General features: G+C 38.0%; 1 protein-coding gene across 1 annotated transcript; it reads right to left on the bottom strand.

The window, feature by feature from the left end:
• Positions 1 to 2,993: 2,993 nt before the first annotated feature.
• On the bottom strand, positions 2,994 to 17,826 carry memo1 (mediator of cell motility 1). The gene is made up of 9 exons (XM_056255008.1): positions 17,480 to 17,826; positions 13,354 to 13,435; positions 13,201 to 13,269; positions 12,980 to 13,092; positions 12,635 to 12,746; positions 5,482 to 5,624; positions 4,306 to 4,382; positions 3,650 to 3,754; positions 2,994 to 3,375 (listed from the first exon to the last, which is right to left on the bottom strand). The coding sequence occupies exons 1-9, from the start codon at positions 17,538 to 17,540 to the stop codon at positions 3,244 to 3,246; spliced, it is 894 nt and encodes a 297-aa protein (XP_056110983.1). The 5' UTR covers positions 17,541 to 17,826; the 3' UTR covers positions 2,994 to 3,243.
• Between the last annotated feature and the right edge of the window lie 639 nt (positions 17,827 to 18,465).

Below are 18,465 nucleotides of genomic sequence, written 5' to 3'. Positions count from 1 at the left end.
AATAGCCACGTGGGCTCGGGTGTACTTTGGAAAACTGTTGTCACTTAAACACACGTCAACCGCTGTCTGCCTGCAGTCCAGATCTGTCTCTTATTGAAAATGTATGTCCCATCGTGAAAAGGAGAATCAGACGACGTCCACGGACTGTTGAGCAGCTGTCTTGTATCTGGCACGCGATTGGGTAAATATTCCACTTGCAAAACTGCAACAATTAGTATCCTCAATTCCCAAATGATTAAAAAGTTGAACTCTCCCAACTTTTTTGGAGTGTGTCCCAGCCATCTTTTGTTTATATTTCCAAAATACAATTAAGTTGGTCAGTGAAAACTTTGAACATCTTTTCTTTGTAGCCTACTTCTGTCTGTTTCAAGACAGAGAATTGACAAATCACATGCAGATTCAGATTTTCTTGAATTGTTTTAATTTCCTCAGCTCCTGCCTGGGAACCTGAGATTGTTTAATGGTATTAAACTATATCTAAGCAGTCAACATCTATCTAAAGAAAAAAAAAAAGAAAAATAAACAGGAAGTTCTCGTCCCACAGGAATTTAGCTGCATAGCACACAAAATTAAAAGGTAAACTGGTCTGCCATGCAGATGCACTACACTGCGTGTGCTCTTCCCATTTAAAATAAATCCACAATAATGTGATGTGAGGCTGCGAAGCAAGGCAGGTCTGTTTTCAATATAAAAGTTAGTCTGCAAAAGCAATTAAGGAAAAGGTTTTTCATGTGAGTCCACTTTTATTTATTTAAGGCCATTCAAATGTTTCTAATATTTAAAAAAAAAACTGTTTTGACAATACTGTAGAAACAGTAATATTCTGAAATATTACTCCTGCTTTTTATTTAAATACATTTTACAATGTCATTTATTCCTGATTGCAAAGCTGAACTTTCAGCATCATTACTCCAGTCTGCAGTTTCACCTGATACTTCAGAAATCATTCTAATATGCTGATCTGCTGCTCAAGAAACATTTATAAGTATTATGTAAACATCTGTGCTGCATTATATTTTGGTGGAAACTTATGTTTTTCTTAATGGTTCTTTGATGAATATAATGTTCCAAAGAACTTATTTGAAACTAAATATCTTTCTTAACTTTATAAATGTCTTTACTTTTGATCAATTTATTATGTCCTTGATGAAAAAAAGTATCAATTTCTTTTAAAAAAAATCTTACCGACTCCAACTTTTGAACAGCAGTGAGTCATTATGTTCTGCAAGTGTCAAGAGTAGTTAAACATGGTTACATTTAGAGGTGTTGCAAAAAAAAAAAAACGAATGCAAATTTCAAATGGTAGCCATAGCAGATGTGCTGTGTAACATGTTAATGATTGCTTTACTGGCCACAAATACATTCATTATTTCACTTACTTCAGAGTAAAATGTGGTTTAAACTCACACACCCAAGATTCCGCTAACTTTCGATTGGAAAGGAAAGACAGAGAGACTACATCTTGGGAGAGAAGCACATAACTCACGTTATAATATATGGCATCTTAAATGAATCTTGCCCAGCTCTCACTTTAATAACAAACTGCTTGTAAACATGTCACAAACACCAAAAGGAATCACAAACACTAAGACGAGTAAAAGAAACACCACAGCATAGTAACTTTTGTCATTACACTTTATTGTTTCTTTGCAACATCAGCCATGACCCTTGTCATATCTGGCGAGAATTCTGCAATGCTTCAATGTAACCTGAGATTCAAAAATGACTCCGCTAAGGAGCACTTCGATTCATTTTTGACATAGATTTGACAACATGTGAACTGTTATTTTCTCCACAATAATTGTTAGAATAATAATAAACGGCACTAACATAACATATTTGAACAGTACTAGAACAGGTGTTGTGATGGGTGAAGCTAATGATTCTCTTTCCCCTACTTTAAAAACAGTGAAAACTGATTTAATAGACAGACTAAATGAAGTATAGGTGAAGGACAAAAAAAAAAAAAAAAAAAATTCATGTTTAACACTGACCCAAGGCACATCTGCATGGTATGACATGCTTTGTCTGTTTTCTGTTTTGAGGATCCGGTTTGAGACATTCGAACCTTGGTGGGGATGTATAGGAGCCTTGCGGTTTTCCTTCCGATGGTTACCCAGGAAAATTCTTGCTGCATTGTGCTCTTTGGGAGGCCTGGAATAGACGCGTTAAAGAGGAAAGCAAGACAAAAATGCCTACGCCGTTCAGAAAATTCCCTTCTGGCAGTTCCTTGTACGGGTGTGCATCACTAACTACTAGTCAGCTGTTAAACATGGCTGCTAACTTGCATGAGAAAATCAAACTGCTTAAGAATAACCCCAAAAATACCATTTAAAAGCTTCAGGGTTGATGGGGAAAGCATGGCTACTTTGAGGCAGTCTGAAACTGAACCAGCATTAAATCAAACATGTACTGCACTTCTGTAGACTTCATATACTACTAAATGTTTCCACACAGTTTGAGATTATATATCAAACACATAGTAAAACTAGACAACTAAATAATGGTAAATCACAAAGGAAAAATAAAACAGAACAAAATATAAGAATCAGAAAAAAAGACTTTAATTTGACTACAATAAAGATTAAATGAAAGAAAAACTTTTTTTTTTTTTTGGTATAACCAGTACAGTGGAGGGTTAGTGGGTATTGTGTAGCCCTTTAAAAACTACAACAGGACCAATGCAGTTCTCAGGGTGTACATGGGCATGTTGCAGTCTGTCAACTTCCTTTTTCAAATGATTTATCATTAGGTGAGACATGTCACTTATCACGTAGATTATGCAGACTTGCAAAAAGAGTGAAATGTCTATGGTTTTATTTTTTACTTTATTTAAACTTTAAGTGTGTCTTGCTTTTAAATTACACAAGGGCTCGTTGGATACCTAAAGTCCTCGGAGGGTCAAAAGCCGATTCTGCCTCATTAAGACCCCCAACAAACAACAACAAAAAAACCAACCAAACATCTGACCTTGCAACACCCCAAAAAAACTTCAAGCTAGAGCATCATCCGGGTTGCCTCACGTGGAAAACAGGGTACAGGGAAAGCTGTAGGAAGAAGAGGTTAGTATCTAACGTTACATCTGGATTCGGGATGTGTGTGAGGATTCCCATCTGGGACAAGCTTTGCATGTCCTTCCTATAAGAAGAGGTGGGAAGGGATGGGGATATGTGGTCAGGAACAGGACGGGTGGGAAGGGATGGGGTCTTCTAGGAGGCTCCGTGGCTCCTTGGAGAGTTCACCTCAATGAACGATGAGAGCTCCAGCAGCGTAACTCACTGAGCTGTCGGACCAGCTTCGGCACTGGCTCGACTGTGCGTAGTTCAGGAAAGAGAAGTTCATGTCTATGCCGTTCTTTTTCAGTTCCGCCACGGCCTGGTGGAGTGAGGAGAATCATTGGAGAGTTAACACTAAAGAGATCCTTAACGGTAATCTTAAAAGCTTCACGATGAAAGACTAGAAAGCTGGCAAGACATTAGTTGGAGGGGGAAAAAAGACATTAATGAAAGCTCTGCGACTGTTAAGTGCTAGACTAATTACCATGCTTACGGACTAGCCATTATTCACGTTATTTTGCTTCTGCTTTATTGAGTTTGCTAAATAAAATGTCCCGGGGGAAATTCATATGAATCATTCATTAGGTACTTACATTTAGAAGAACGCCGATGGGATGGCGACCACAAATAGTATTATGATATTTCTTCAAATAATTGCTAAAGGAGATGGGGTCCAATTGTTCTATAATTCCCATTCCCTAAAAAAATAAATAAATATGCATATATTTTCACTGACATCAACAAAACATTCTCATTACTGACATTAATAATGTGATATTTTGCATTAGACATTTGCTGTAGTTTAATTGTACAACACAAAATCATAATATTAAATATTCAACTTTCAAAAAGCAAGATGGATTTTCAGTAACAGTAATTAATGGATATTTCCTTGAAGGAGCTCCAGATCAAACGAGATCTTTGTATAGGATCTCAATGAGGCAAAAGTACTTTGCCCAGTTGGTAGGCCTTTAATGAGGTTTGGGTTGCTAAGAACATCTGCTATTTGACACATTGTCATGGGTGGAAAGTATTAAAGTCAGTCTTTGAATCACCGACTTCCACGTCAAAGTAACCATAACATTGACTCTGTAGATTGGAGAAAAATTCCTCACCTTTTTTTTTCTGGAACCACCAATAGGATTAGCACATTGTGTATCCCAAAGCAGAATGGGCCACTGGCATGTAAACCTCATATGTCAGACATTAAGTGAGGTACCAGAAGGAAAGGGCATAGAAATTGGTTTACCATTTTGTCAAGGTGCTCGATAGATCTGTAGATCTCCCCTTGACTTTCATCGTAGTAGGTGTAACGGAAACGTTGACCTGCATAATAGACGAAAAGAGTTCAAATTAATCATTTAACCAAAGGAGGCACCAAAAAAAAAAAAATCTCCATCTGGGATATTTGTATGAGTTCCTACCTATGTAGAGCATTTCAAAACACTCACTTAAGTTACAAGGTTTATTTCCGTTTGGATGCTGCCAAGTCTATGTAGGAAGCAGACAGCTTGTGTTTCTGGCAAGTCCAGCACATTGACGGAGAATGAGAGTGGAGAGAATGTCTGTGCTCCCGAGATGAGGTGGGTGAGAAATGAAAGCGTGCATATCTTCCTTAACAGATTACATGCTGCTTTCGTTATCATTCATTTGAGCGACACTTGATTTAGGGCAGTTTGCTATACCAAACTAATATCATGCCTTCACTCACCACTTTTATGATTATTGGAATATATAATAAATATATACATATATATAAATTTGGAATATTATATATAATAATTGGCAATTGTATAAAGGTTGTGTTAAGTGCTGCTTTTCGTATTATATGCATAAATATACACATATGTTACTGTTACATGCATGTTGCAATAAAATTGGTGTGTTTTTCACAAAATATATTGGGTCACACTTTAGATTAGGGTCTAATTCTCACTATTAACTAACTATTAACTATGACGTTTGCCTCAATAAACTCCTAATTACTGCTTATTAATAGTTAGTAAGCTAGTTAAGTGTAGGTATTGGGTAGGATTAAGGGATGTAGAATATGGTCATGGAGGATAAGGCATTAATATGTGCTTTATAAGTACTAATAAACAGCCAATATCCTAGTGATATGCATGCTAATAACCAACTAGTTAATAGTGAGAATTGGACCCTAAACTGAAGTGTTACCAAAAATTGGTACACGCACACGAGAACTACCAAATAATTAATAATAGATCCAATGCGCTGACCTGTGCCAGAACTAAATGACTAGTCGGTGCAAACCCTGGTAGATTTACTGCTGACAAGCATTTGTCAGCAGTACATCTCATTTCAACTAACAGGAAATTCTTCACAGATTACTGACTGCAATTGATATTGACTAGTTTCCGTTTTTTGACAGTTGAAAAATTAAAGTGTGTGAGTGGACACAAACCCCAGTGGCAAAAGTCAGAGGAGATGATGAAGAGATTGGAGGGGTCAGCCAGGTATTTGCTTAGCAGCTTGCCATATTCCTGCTCTTTAGATTCACTCAGAGCTCCCACCAGCACAGGAACAATGCTGAATTCATCTTTGCGGCTGTTTATGAGAAACAAAGCACAGCAGGGAATCATTTGTCAAATCCCAGATGGAGATTTGACATTTGCATGTTTATTCAAATTCATTTTCCAATGAGTTTTGCATCACTCATTAAAACAGTGGCCATGCCAAATCAATAGCTCTGCAAGGGTTTTCAGTTACCCAAATTTCTAAGGTGAGAGTGTAATGTGAAGGATTTTTTTTTTTACATATTACAGTTGCTCAGCAACTAATTGCTCTGCTTGGAAAAAAAATACCCAAATGTCTAATCAAACAAATTGAGGGGATGTTAACTGTCCTATGCCCACATACTGTAATGTTTTAATGGCATAACAGAAGTGGTTGGTGGCTTCTGCATTAATACTAATAAAAAAAGGTTTTAAAAAAATAACAGAACATCCATCACTGCAAACTAATTAGGAGGCACAGCACTAGGTAAACAGATCCTGACAACATAATTAGTGGATCTGGCATAGATGAATGAGCATTAGAGTGGGACTATTGGTCAATAATGCTGCTCATGGCTTCTGCATAGAGATGAGGTGAAAACTTGATAGATACTTGCCAAATGTAAAAACCAGGTACATTGAGGAAACCACAGAAAACTATATCAAATATCACGCATTTTGCTAGAATGCAACATTGACACAATGTTAAAGGGTTAGTTCACCCAAAAATGAAAATTCTGTCAGTAATTACTCACCCTCATGTTGTTCCAACCCCGTAAGACCTTCGTTCATCTTCGGAACACGAATTAAGATATTTTTGATGAAATCTGACAGCTGGATCACTCCTCCATAGGCTTCTTCAGGGATTGAACTTGCCGGCCTCGAAAAGTTATTAAAGACATCGTTAAAATAGTCCAAATGACTACAGTGGCTCAATCTTAAGTTTATCAAGCGACGAGAATACTTTTTGTGCGCAAAAACAAACAAAAATAACGACTTTATTTCAACTATTCATTTCCTTCTCTGTGGGCCTCGAGTCAGTTCACTAGTGTAATAGCGTACGCTTCTGTTGTTGTACGTCACACGCATCACGCACATGACCAGCGTCGGCCAATAGTGAGCCTACGTGTGACGTAGCTCTACGGAATCACACTACGTTAACTGACTAGAGGCCCAAAGAGAAGGACATGAATAGTTGAAATAAAGTCGTTATTTTTGTTTGTTTTTGCGCACAAAAAGTATTCTCGTCGCTTGATCAACTTAAGATTGAGCCACTGTAGTCACTTGGACTATTTTAACGATGTCTTTAATAACTTTTCGAGGCCGACAAGTTCAATCCCTGAAGAAGCCTATGGACTAGTATGGAGGAGTGATCCAGCTGTCAGATTTCATCAAAAATATCTTAATTCGTGTTCCGAAGATGAACGAAGGTCTTACGGGGTTGGAACAACATGAGGGTGAGTAAATATTGACAGAATTTTCATTTTTGGGTGAACTAACCCTTTAAAAAGCAAAGGGTGAGACTTGTGTAGTTTTATAAAAACGATGATGATGTTAAATATGTGAATATGTCCAGTACCACTAATATTCTTGGTTCCTTCAAAGAAATCACTTACATTTTACATTTCTATCCAGACAAAAGTTATGGTAAAACACTTTAGTTTGGGGTCCAATTCTCACTATTAACTAGTTGCTTATTAGCATGCATATTACTAGGATATTGGCTGTTTATTAGTACTAATAAATCACATATTAATGCCTTATTCTGCATGACCATATTCTACATCTCTTAATTCTACCCAATACCTAATCTTAACAACTACCTTCCTAACTATTAATAAACAGTAAATAGGAGTTTATTGAGTTAATATTGAGTATTGGACCCTAATCTAAAATGTGATCAAAGTTATATACACTACTAAAAAGTGTAAAGCGTTCATGACACGAGAAATCAAATATTCTTTGATCGTTTGACATATAAGACGAGGTCTTTGTACCATTAAAGCATCCTGCAGGTTTTTTATAATTTAAAACATCATCCTCATTATATATATAAAAAAAGAATTTATGTAATCAAGCTCCAAAGACGATACACATTTGCATATGACTGCCTCTAAAGCAAGACATCAGTGAATAGTAATAAATCATCGCATCATAGCTCCCACCCACTGCCGTTCAGTCACTTAAAATCAGCATGAAATGGAAATTGCGATAGTCTTTCCTTGCCTATTGTGAGGTATATCTGAGTGAAACAACTTCTGGGAAAAATTTAGGGCAAACAAGAAATATATATATATATATTCAAATGTAACAATTCTTCGCAGAATCTGATGTATTCAAGGGATAGTTCATGTTGTTCCAAGCCTGTATGACTGACTGTCTTCGGTGGAACACAAAAGAATATATTTCGAAGAATGTTTCAACTGCTTTTATCCATAAATTTAAAGTCAATAGTAGGGTTGGGCGATGTCCCCTAAATTGGTAGTTGACAATGAGCAAGATTTCCTGAGAAACTACAATAGGCTACTAATAATTCATTAATACGGGCTGTTTTCTTGTACAAAATTAAATATTTTAAGTTAAATGTACAGTGTAAGACAATGTCAAGATCAATATTTGTGTAGCCTGACACGGTATTTCACACTGCACGCGGATGCGGCCCGGCGATCCGTTCCAGGAGCAGTGCAGAGATCGCTTACGCACCGAGTCTATTTTTGCCGTGCTCCACGCGCTGAATTAAAGTAATAGGCCATGGTTCGTGGTCAAAATGAACACAGATTGACATGACAATGAATTTCATCATAAATGCATTTAATTAAATAAAATGTAGTTATCTCACCATAAATGCATTTAATTAAATACTACTATTTTTCACAGTCATCTTTTTACTTTAAGACTGGGGTAAAGCAAGGAAAACTACAATTTCCTTTAACAAGGACATAATATGAACGACACTAGTCTCATTCGTGGAGATGAAAAAACAAGTTCTTTGTGACATGCAAGATTTATTGTATAAAGATTTAAATTATGCAAAAGAAAAGGTATGAGTCTGCTGTTTTTGTCAATTTTAAGTTTTAATTTAAAATGTTTGCGATTTTAATACAAGTACATGGTTAAATATTTGACCACTTGCTTGAGCAACTTAATATATAATCTATATAGAAGTGATGCATTGAATAATACGTTGTTTAAATTGTGTTTAAACGTGAATACGTCTATTAAAGAGTGTACACTCACCGGCCACTTTATTAGGTACACCTGTCCAACTGCTCGTTAACACTTAATTTCTAAGCAGCCAATCACATGGCGGCAACTCAGTGCATTTAGGCATGTAGACATGGTCAAGACAATCTCCTGCAGTTCAAACCGAGCATCAGTATGGGGAAGAAAGTTGATTTGAGTGACTTTGAACGTGGCATGATTGTTGGTGCCAGAAGGGCTGGTCTGAGTATTTCAGAAACTGCTAATCTACTGGGATTTTCACGCACAACCATCTCTAGGGTTTACAGAGAATGGTCCGAAAAAGAAAAAACATCCAGTGAGCGGCAGTTCTGTGGGCGGAAATGCCTTGTTGATGCCAGAGGTCAGAGGAGAATGGCCAGACTGGTTCGAGCTGATAGAAGGGCAACAGTGACTGAAATAACCACTCGTTACAACCGAGGTATGCAGCAAAGCATTTGTGAAGCCACAACACGCACAACCTTGAGGCGGATGGGCTACAACAGCAGAAGACTCCACCGGGTACCACTCATCTCCACTACAAATAGGAAAAAGAGGCTACAATTTGCAAGAGCTCACCAAAATTGAACAGTTGAAGACTGGAAAAATGTTGCCTGGTCTGATGAGTCTCGATTTCTGTTGAGACATTCAGATGGTAGAGTCAGAATTTGGCGTAAACAGAATGAGAACATGGAACCATCATGCCTTGTTACCACTGTGCAGGCTGGTGGTGGTGGTGTAATGGTGTGGGGGATGTTTTCCTGGCACACTTTAGGCCCCTTAGTGCCAATTGGGCATCGTTTAAATGCCACGGCCTACCTGAGCATTGTTTCTGACCATGTCCATCCCTTTATGGCCACCATGTACCCATCCTCTGATGGCTACTTCCACCATGTCACAAAGCTCTAATCATTTCAAATTGGTTTCTTGAACATGACAATGAGTTCACTGTACTAAAATGGCCTCCACAGTCACCAGATCTCAACCCAATAGAGCATCTTTGGGATGTGGTGGAACGGGAGATTCGCATCATGGATGTGCAGCCGACAAATCTGCGGCAACTGTGTGATGCCATCATGTCAATATGGACCAAACTCCCTGAGGAATGCTTCCAGCACCTTGTTGAATCTATGCCACGAAGAATTGAGGCAGTTCTGAAGGCAAAAGGGGGTCCAACCCGTTACTAGCATGGGGTACCTAATAAAGTGGCCGGTGAGTGTATATGTGTACAAAGAGAATCGCAATGCTGACAAAACTTTTTTTAAATAAAAGTTGCTGATAACTTCTGGATTTGAAATACCGATAGTGAGTAAATGTGTTTGTGGTACAGCCGCGGATCAGTTGCGCACTGTAAACGCAGCATATGTGAAAGCACTATAGCGTGTGCTGCTCCTGTACCGGGATAGACTACAGTATTTAAAATAGCATGCATATGCATTAGTTATATTCTCAATTTAATTTACAGAGCAATCCCTGCAAAGTTTAGAGACTAAGATTAGTGTGTGTCTGGGTGGGGGGCATGGCATCACGATGGTGGCTCTCCATCGTGATATCGTCCATCGGCACAACCCTAGTCAATAGGTTTCAAAACAACACACTGAAACACCAGTGACTTCGTGTTCCACAGAAGAAATGCATACAGGTTTGTCATCAGGGTGACTAAATGATGACAGAATTTTCTGTTTTGGATGAACTGTTCCTTTAACGGTCCAGGGGCCGTATTCACAAAGAATTTTAAAGGGGTCATATAATGGTACATGCACTTTTACAAGTTGATTGTACTGAAATGTGTGTTGGCAGTGCCTGTACACAAACATCATATAATGATAAAAATCCATCCAGTGGTTTTGTTTTAATCTCCTTATATGTTTTCCCCTGTCTCAAATCAAGCCGTTCGTTTTTGTGACGTCAATAAAACGGACGCCCCTCCCGCGATTGTTGATTGACGGGAGCGTTTCAACACAGACCCGCCCTCGCACATGAGGTAGCTGTCAATCATAGTCTGCGCGGCGCGGACCGGACCGGCGCGGTCATTGTTGATATGCTGGAGCACTGTCTATGAGCAGAATGGCGTCTAAGCGATTGTGGTGTTCTGTTCTTGGGTGTAATAACGAACACAGTCATTTTAATGTTCCTGAATCCGAACCGCTGAAGACGCAGTGGCTGAGTTTGTTTTTGAAGGGAATATTCCCCACGAGCAACGTCAATGCTTTCATGTTTGCGCGAATCATTTCACACACCAGACTGCTTTATAAACGAGGGTCAGTATAAAGCTGGATTTGCTAAGAAGCTTTGCTAAAAAGGATCGGTACCAGAAATTCGTGTTCCTGCTGAACCTCCAGAAGAACGGAAGTGAGTGAAACGTTTTATTAAACTTTATAATAATATATTAATCTTTGCAAATCGCTAGCTGCACGCTTCACAATGAATGCGTCTAAGGTTTACACTCAGTCAGGGTACATTACGGCATGTTTTCTATGTATGACGTTCTCAATATAATTCATAATTCCACGTTTATACTGAACAACGCGTTATGGTTATTGTGTTATTGTGTTACAAACGGTGTACACAGAACAGAGAGGCGGGGTGAGCAAAGCTCATGATCATTTAAAGGCATATGCACTGAAACGGCGTGCTGAAAACAGCTGTTTTTGACCAGGTAAAATAAGTGTTTTCTTACAATACTAATGAGAATTTTTAATTAAAGTATATTACAAACTTTTAATTTAGACCCTAAAGAATCATATTAGCTTGTACAAAAATGGCATTATATGACCCCTTTAAGGCTAAAAGTAGCTCCAAACTGGCGAATTTAGGACCAACTCCAAAAAATAATGGGCGTGTCACTCCTAACTTTAGGACTCCTAATTTTTTTCACTAAGAGTAATTCACGAAGCATTTTAGCCCTAAAAGTAGCACCTCAGTCTGGGACAGCTTAAAAGAAGTCGAGAGGACTCCTAACTCACTAAGACCTATTCACAAAGGATTGTAGCGCACACCACCGCCTCTCGCAGTCGTCCGGGGTCCGCGACACAAGCGGGAATGCTGCATTGATTTGCAAACAAATCGTCTCCCATGTCTCACGCTTACTTTTGCTTGATATCCCAGTGCCGAATTTCCCTTTTATTATGTTTTTTTTTTCAGCACCAACTGAGCCAGCAGCACTAACTGATCCTGCGTCCAGTTGGGCTTTCTTTTCCGTTTTGGCGAGTTCATCATCCACCGTCATTCAACTATTACATTAGGCTACTTCAATAGTAGCAACATTTCCTTGCTTTAAGTAGTCTATTTAGCCTAATAGGATGTCAATTAACCAAGCAAGTGTTAATGCAAGTGTCGTTTTTTCATTATTAGGCAAGTGGCGGTTTTCATTGGGGTATTAGGCTACCTTGATTTAATTTAATTCACGACTTTTCTCTCTCTCTGCCTTTTTAGAATTACACTTCACTGGGACCTGCACAAACATGTCATTATATATGCATTTCGGTGACATTACTATTATTATTTTGTGTAGGATACAGACATATTTAGATGTCGTAATTCCATGATTTGTTGCGTCTGTGTTATGTTCCGCATGATGGCCCTGTCAACCAATCACCGTGATCATTGCGAAGAAGCTCGTGCATGAGAATTGACGTCATCCATAGCAACGAAGACTCACTCTTAGTTTAGGAGTTGTCATTTTTCCTTACTAAGAGTAGGTCTGAAAGGCGTTGTGAATAACTTTTAAGAGAAAACTCCTAGCTAAAATATTTTAGTGCGATTTAGGAGTACTCCTAGTGGTAAGATAAAATTCTTTGTGAATACGGCCCCAGATGAAGATGTTCATTGTCTGGTTGTTACCTCTCCATGGCTTTAGCGGTGTAAGGCAGGTGCATCTCAATGCTGTGTTCATCTTCGTCTGTCTGCAGACTCATCCTCTCAAACATGCCCGTTTTCCACAGATCAGCGTAAACTGCGTGAGAGAGAAACGGGGGGATTTAAAGCCCTTGTGTTTCCACTTACAGACTTTCATTGAGGAGTTACAAACAGAACAATCACTTCTGCAAAGCTCATTTTGAGAGCAAATGAGCCAGAAGTAAAAACAATCAGGGTGAACACTTTTTTGTGCATTCCTCTTCAATCCGTATTTAATCCTCCCAAGGTTTCTGTTTTGAGACTGGGCAGGGAGGAAATGAGATTCCTTACCCTTCTGGTCGATCCTCAGGTCATACAGTGGCGTTCTGTAGACCTCGGCGGGGGAGAGGGCACAGCGAGACAGCGGCACATGGTGAGAGGGGCCGAGAATGAACACCCTCCGACTGATGAATAAGAGAGTGCTGCGGTTACCTCTCTCCCCACGGCAAACTCAACATTACGGCTACTTCCAGAGAATTTAAAGAAGCTCTGATGACAGGAGGGACACTTACGTGATTGAGGGGTCCACCTGCTTGTAGGCGTGAGCGGCACACGCGCCGCAGTAGGTGTAGCCAGCGTGCCTGCAAAAGACAGTTGTTTAGGAATACAAAAACACAACGGAAGCTGAAGCAAAAAAGATGTCTGTCTGGTTTGACTCCACATACGGTGCTATTATGGCTCTAGCTGGACCCACTGTAGATTGTGCTTGAGATAACCAGCCCTCAAGTTGTGCGTTGAGCTGGGATCCTAAACGCAAAGATAGAAGAAAACCTTATCAGCAAATATGAGAGATAAAGACATAATTTGACAGCTTGGACAACTCAGCAAGGATCTAGCTTGTACGGTACCATTCTCACTGTGTAGAAATATTTTTATTCAATCAACAGAAGTATTACAAGTCTCCCTTTACAATCTACAACATTAAATATGAGGGTGAAACCCACAAAATCTGTCAAGACAATGTTCAAGATCTTGTAGATCTTAGCACCTTATTTGCTGGGAGAGCACAGTGAGTGCTTTGATTGGACCACACTATTTCAAGGCATTAAGAAAATTAAGCCTATTTAGGACAATCGTGATTTTTTTATGCATTGTATTCATGACAAATATTGTGTAGAATAGGCCTAAGTGATGATGTAGAAATAAAAAGAATAAATAAAAACAGCAGTATAAAAATCTGCTTGATTGTCATTAAAAATTGTCATCCCTAATTTCCATTGGCGTAATTAAAATAAAAAAAATCGAATTACTGCAATGCGGTAAAAAAAAAAAAAAATTATATTCATTCATCATAGTATCACCTTAGTACCACAACATGCTAAACAATATTAAAATAAAGCATTCATCTGTGGATTCCTCCTCTACTTCAATCATTCAAACAAAAATGAATCAATAGCTAAAATCGCTGTCCTGAATGTTGATTTCAGCAATATTTCAGTCTCAGACAGTGCCATTGTCCCAATTCTAATGAAATTCTTATCAGAGTCTGACAGGAAAAGATAACAGTTATGAGAACCAGTGAACAGATGAACTTCAGCTAATTCTGTGAAAGGCATAGCAACAATACAACCAAATTGGTCCAATTTTAACAGTTGTTGTTAATCAAATCTTTAAACAAATGAATCATACTATTATCATGAATGATATTCCCAAGAGCATCTGAATATTGATGAACTAATATCTACAGTGCTGTTTTTATATAATCCAGTGTAATGACAGTCAAAATGTGTAGTTAGTAGTGTAATCCATTACATTACACATTTTAGGTAATATAATCTGACTACTTTTTGATTACCTTCAGATTGCTTTTGACCTAACTCGTTTAACACATTGAACTGAACAGGATAATATTGTACCATGTTGATATTAAAATACAAAGAGAGAGAAATATATTCTTTATCATTTTATATTGTTTTATCAACATAAAGTGGATTAAACATTACGTCACATTACGTTTATAAATCATAAAAATGTCAAATTAAAATAAATAATTCTAAAATAATGAAAACTACAATAAAAAGGTGTTTGAAAGACAAACACCTTCCAAATACATAGCCTAGTAATACATGGTTAAATGACTTACTGAGTGATAATTCAAATAATAATTTGTGTTTTCACAGGAGTTTGATATGCAATGTTACAATGTTGAGAAAAGAGTCGAATGCTTTGTGGCCTTTCAATTTGCCATGTAATTATAGCCACCTGACTGTGGCTGGTCTGTGTGTGTAATTTCACAAAACTAGGAGACTTTCTGGATGTATACAAGTAAAAAAATATATATATTTTTTTTTTTAGAAAGAAAGAAAAAATGTAAAACATAAAATAGAAGAATTAAGGAGAATCACTAAATTATGAATGATTTACTGCCATTATGTGAATATGTAATCAATAAAAAAAAGCAACTGTTGGCTGATTGCAAGTATTTTAAAATGTAATATAATCTAATTTCAAATACTTTTTCTGAAATCTGATTATGTAACCTCGATTAGATGTAATCAGTTACTACCCAGCAGAGAGAGAGAGAGAACATATGAGACCTGGTCAATATATCAGTCTAGCACATATGAAGAATACCAATAAATTAGGAACTGTAGTAATTTTATTGTTCGAAAGAAATGTTTTTAATGACTGATGCCTTTAACTGTTTAGAAGGCTGATTGCAAATATATACAAATTTTAATTGATCACAATTTAATGACAACAAATGTGACATTTTAATTCATTTTATACAATACAAAAATATTTTATCATAATATTTTGAGAGAGAGAGAGAGAGAGAGAGAGAGAGAGAGAAAGAAAGAGAGAGAGAAAGAGAGAAAGAAAGAAAGAGAGAGAGAGAAAGAGAGAGAGAGAGAGAGAAAGAGAAAGAGAAAGAGAAAGAGAAAGAGAAAGAGAGAGAGAGAGAGAGAGAGAGAGAGAGAGAGAGAGAGAGAGAGAGAGAGAGAGAGAGAGAGAGAAGAGAGAGAGAAGAAAGAAAGAAAGAAAGAAAGAAAGAAAGAAAGAAAAGAAAGAAAGAAAGAAAGAAGAAGATTAAGCAAAGAGAAAGAAGAAAGAAGAAACAGAAGAAGAAAAAGCAAGCTAAAGTTCAAAGAAAGATAAGAAAGAAAAGAAGAAAGAAAAGAAAGAAAGAAAGAAAGAAGAGAGAGAGAGAGACGAGAGCGAGAGATGAGAGAGACGAGGATGAGAGAGAGAGAGAGAAGAGAGACGAGAGAGAGAGAGAGAGAGAGAAGAGAGAGAGAGAAGAGAAACGAGATTCATTGACAACATTGTATGTGCAATTTGAAACACTGTCACCCTTCCTGTTATTGGCCAATCGGATGTTTATAGTCTTGTATGCCACAGTAACTCTGTATGTGGGAAACCAACAAAACATAAGGACCCACTAGACTGTTTTAAATAAATTACATAGATATTATTTGCTGGAAATAGACCTTCTAGAATAAGCATGCAAAATACTTTCTTTCTTTTTTTTTTACAAAACAAGATCTCTAAATATGTTGGCAGCTTGCAGAACACAGGTCATCGTGTAAAGGCCAGCAGATTGATTTCTGTACAGTATACGTGTGTGATCTTTGTTTGTTTGTGTGTGTGTGTGTGTAGCACTGGGCTTTTGTCATGCATCCTTTGTTACTGCATATGAGAGAGAGTGAGAGAGAGAGAGAGAGAGAGAGAGAGAGAGAGAGAGAGAGAGAGAGAGAGAGAGAGAGAGAGAGAGAGAGAGAGAGAGAGAGCAACACCATCGGCTATCTAAACACTTTCATGTGCTGACTGTGCTCACTGTATTTGCTGGAATGGAACTGGACAACTAAATGCTGACCGATATAACAATAAACAGTATACGTGTCATCAGAATTAATGAAATATAGGGTTTGATTCTCCATAAAAACATATCTGTCATGTACAGCTGTTATATGAACTTCATCAAATAGCTTTAGCCGTTAGCAGGGTCAATCCAGTCTTCTTCTGAATTGCGGCAGTTTATCTATCTGGATTTACTGATCCGGCAAAGTAGGGCTGGGTAAAGTTAGTGTGGATGGTATATTAATCTGTGGTATTAGTTCGTGTAGTTGGTGTGTATAAGAGGAGATTCACACACACACACCGGCTATAGGCTAACCCGCTAACTGCTGGCCTGTTTTTGTTCTCAGCTGCTGATACACAGAGAAGCTACACACAATAGAGACACAAAAATACACAACAACAGGCAAATATGAGAGAAACAAGAGTCTGGTCGATTTAAATAATGGCCCATGAATTTAAATGCAAGTGGTTTTAGTTTACTCCCTGAAAAGCAGAAATAATTATTCAAAATGATTTCTAACCCATAAACAAATTCATGAACTGGCCATTTAAATGCCAGGGCAAGTAAATGCCGCACTTCTGTTTACAGAATTAGAAGAATTGGGATGCAGAATTTTATAGTATATTTTAACTAAATTAACCTGACATGTTTTAGTTTGCGTTTAAAACAAAGCCAGTTCGTTTTTTTAAAAGGGTGTCAGCTCAGGAAAAAAAGGTATAAATGTAAAGAAACGCGCTCTGTGGTCATTAAACCATTTTAATCTCGGCTATTTAATAATTCCCAGCTGATCGCACAGGCTGTGTCAAAAAACTTAGTGAGCTGCCTATCTAGGCAGCATTTTGGCTATCATAGGAGCGTGCTGAACATCCCAGTTATGCTGTCTAGGTAGGCAGCTCACCAGGTTTTGAGACACTGCCAGACACACACACACATTGGTGTTAAGCAGGACACCGGACCTCAGGCCCGGGCCGCTGTCTCTCTGGCTCTACCTGAGGCCGTGTACCAGCTGCCGGCGTGGCTCGCTTCTCTGCACACCATCCGGTTCGACATCTTGGTGCCCGCGCCGCCTATCTTGGTCCAATAAAACCTCGTCGGTGGGGGGAAGAATGGACTAAAAACACTAGGAAAATATGCTAGCCCAAAAAGTATCTGTCTGTGCTGAAGCTGCGTGCCCAAAGAAAGAGTATTTTATATCTAGATATAAATGTGATACATATGAGTGACAATACGCAAAAATATATAAAGAGGTTGATAGTCTAGCTGTGAAGAACAAAGATCCAACCAGTTCATCCGCTCGCTGCCAAGTTTGTCTATGTTATCCGGATGGGCTGGTTTGGCCCATGTCGGCTTCCGTTCCGTCAGAAAAACTGGGCGGGTAGAGTTGATTGACTGACTAAAGCAATAGACTGATTGGTCGATGGAGATTAAAGGCGTGTCCAAGAGGATGCATATGTAGATAACGCTTTGATTATTGGATAGCTCAGTGTGTTTGGCTGAGACTCATTGGCGGAAAACCTATGTGGGCGTGGACTCGCAGACGTTTTGTTGCTAAAAACACCATTCAACATTTGTAACGTTCAAATAGGATTAAATACATTTTGTGTTGAAGAAATGTGATGTGGAGGGGTTTCGCGAAAGGACAGAAGAGATAGTTGTCATAGATATGTCATTTGTTTTATGGTTGTCAAATTGTACAAAAAAATAGGAAAAAATTGATATCTCTTATATAACTTTATGAAAGACGGCGTTTGTTATTGTAAATATGATGCTAAAAGTATTGACAACATGCTAAAATGTATAATTTTATATTCACAAGTGTGGAATGTCTAAATGTATCCCATTTTTTTAATAAAGGTTTTTGTAGTGAGCTTAAGATATAGATATACAATAACCTAACCAGCCAAATGTCATGTTTTATATATTTACAAAAAAATAACCTGTTAATCTTTGAAGTTTTCTTACTATTCATGTTTTC

The sequence above is a fragment of the Rhinichthys klamathensis genome, unplaced genomic scaffold (genome assembly GCF_029890125.1).
Source record: "Rhinichthys klamathensis goyatoka isolate OS25496 unplaced genomic scaffold, OSU_Roscu_1.1 h1tg000115l_1, whole genome shotgun sequence".
In the NCBI taxonomy this organism is placed as follows: Eukaryota; Metazoa; Chordata; class Actinopteri; order Cypriniformes; family Leuciscidae; genus Rhinichthys; species Rhinichthys klamathensis.
The sequence above is the reverse complement of the archived record's forward strand: the minus strand, read 5'-3'. Positions and strand labels throughout refer to the sequence as shown.

Coding starts and splice junctions, on each gene's coding strand:
- memo1 (XM_056255008.1), bottom strand. CDS start 17,540: ATGTCGAACCGGATGGTGTGCAGAGAAGCGAGCCACGCCGGCAGCTGG. Junction 13,436..17,479: donor CAGCTGGTACACGGCCTCAG/GTAGAGCCAGAG, acceptor CTTTGCGTTTAG/GATCCCAGCTCAACGCACAA. Junction 3,755..4,305: donor TCGAGCACCTTGACAAAATG/GTAAACCAATTT, acceptor TTATTTTTTTAG/GGAATGGGAATTATAGAACA.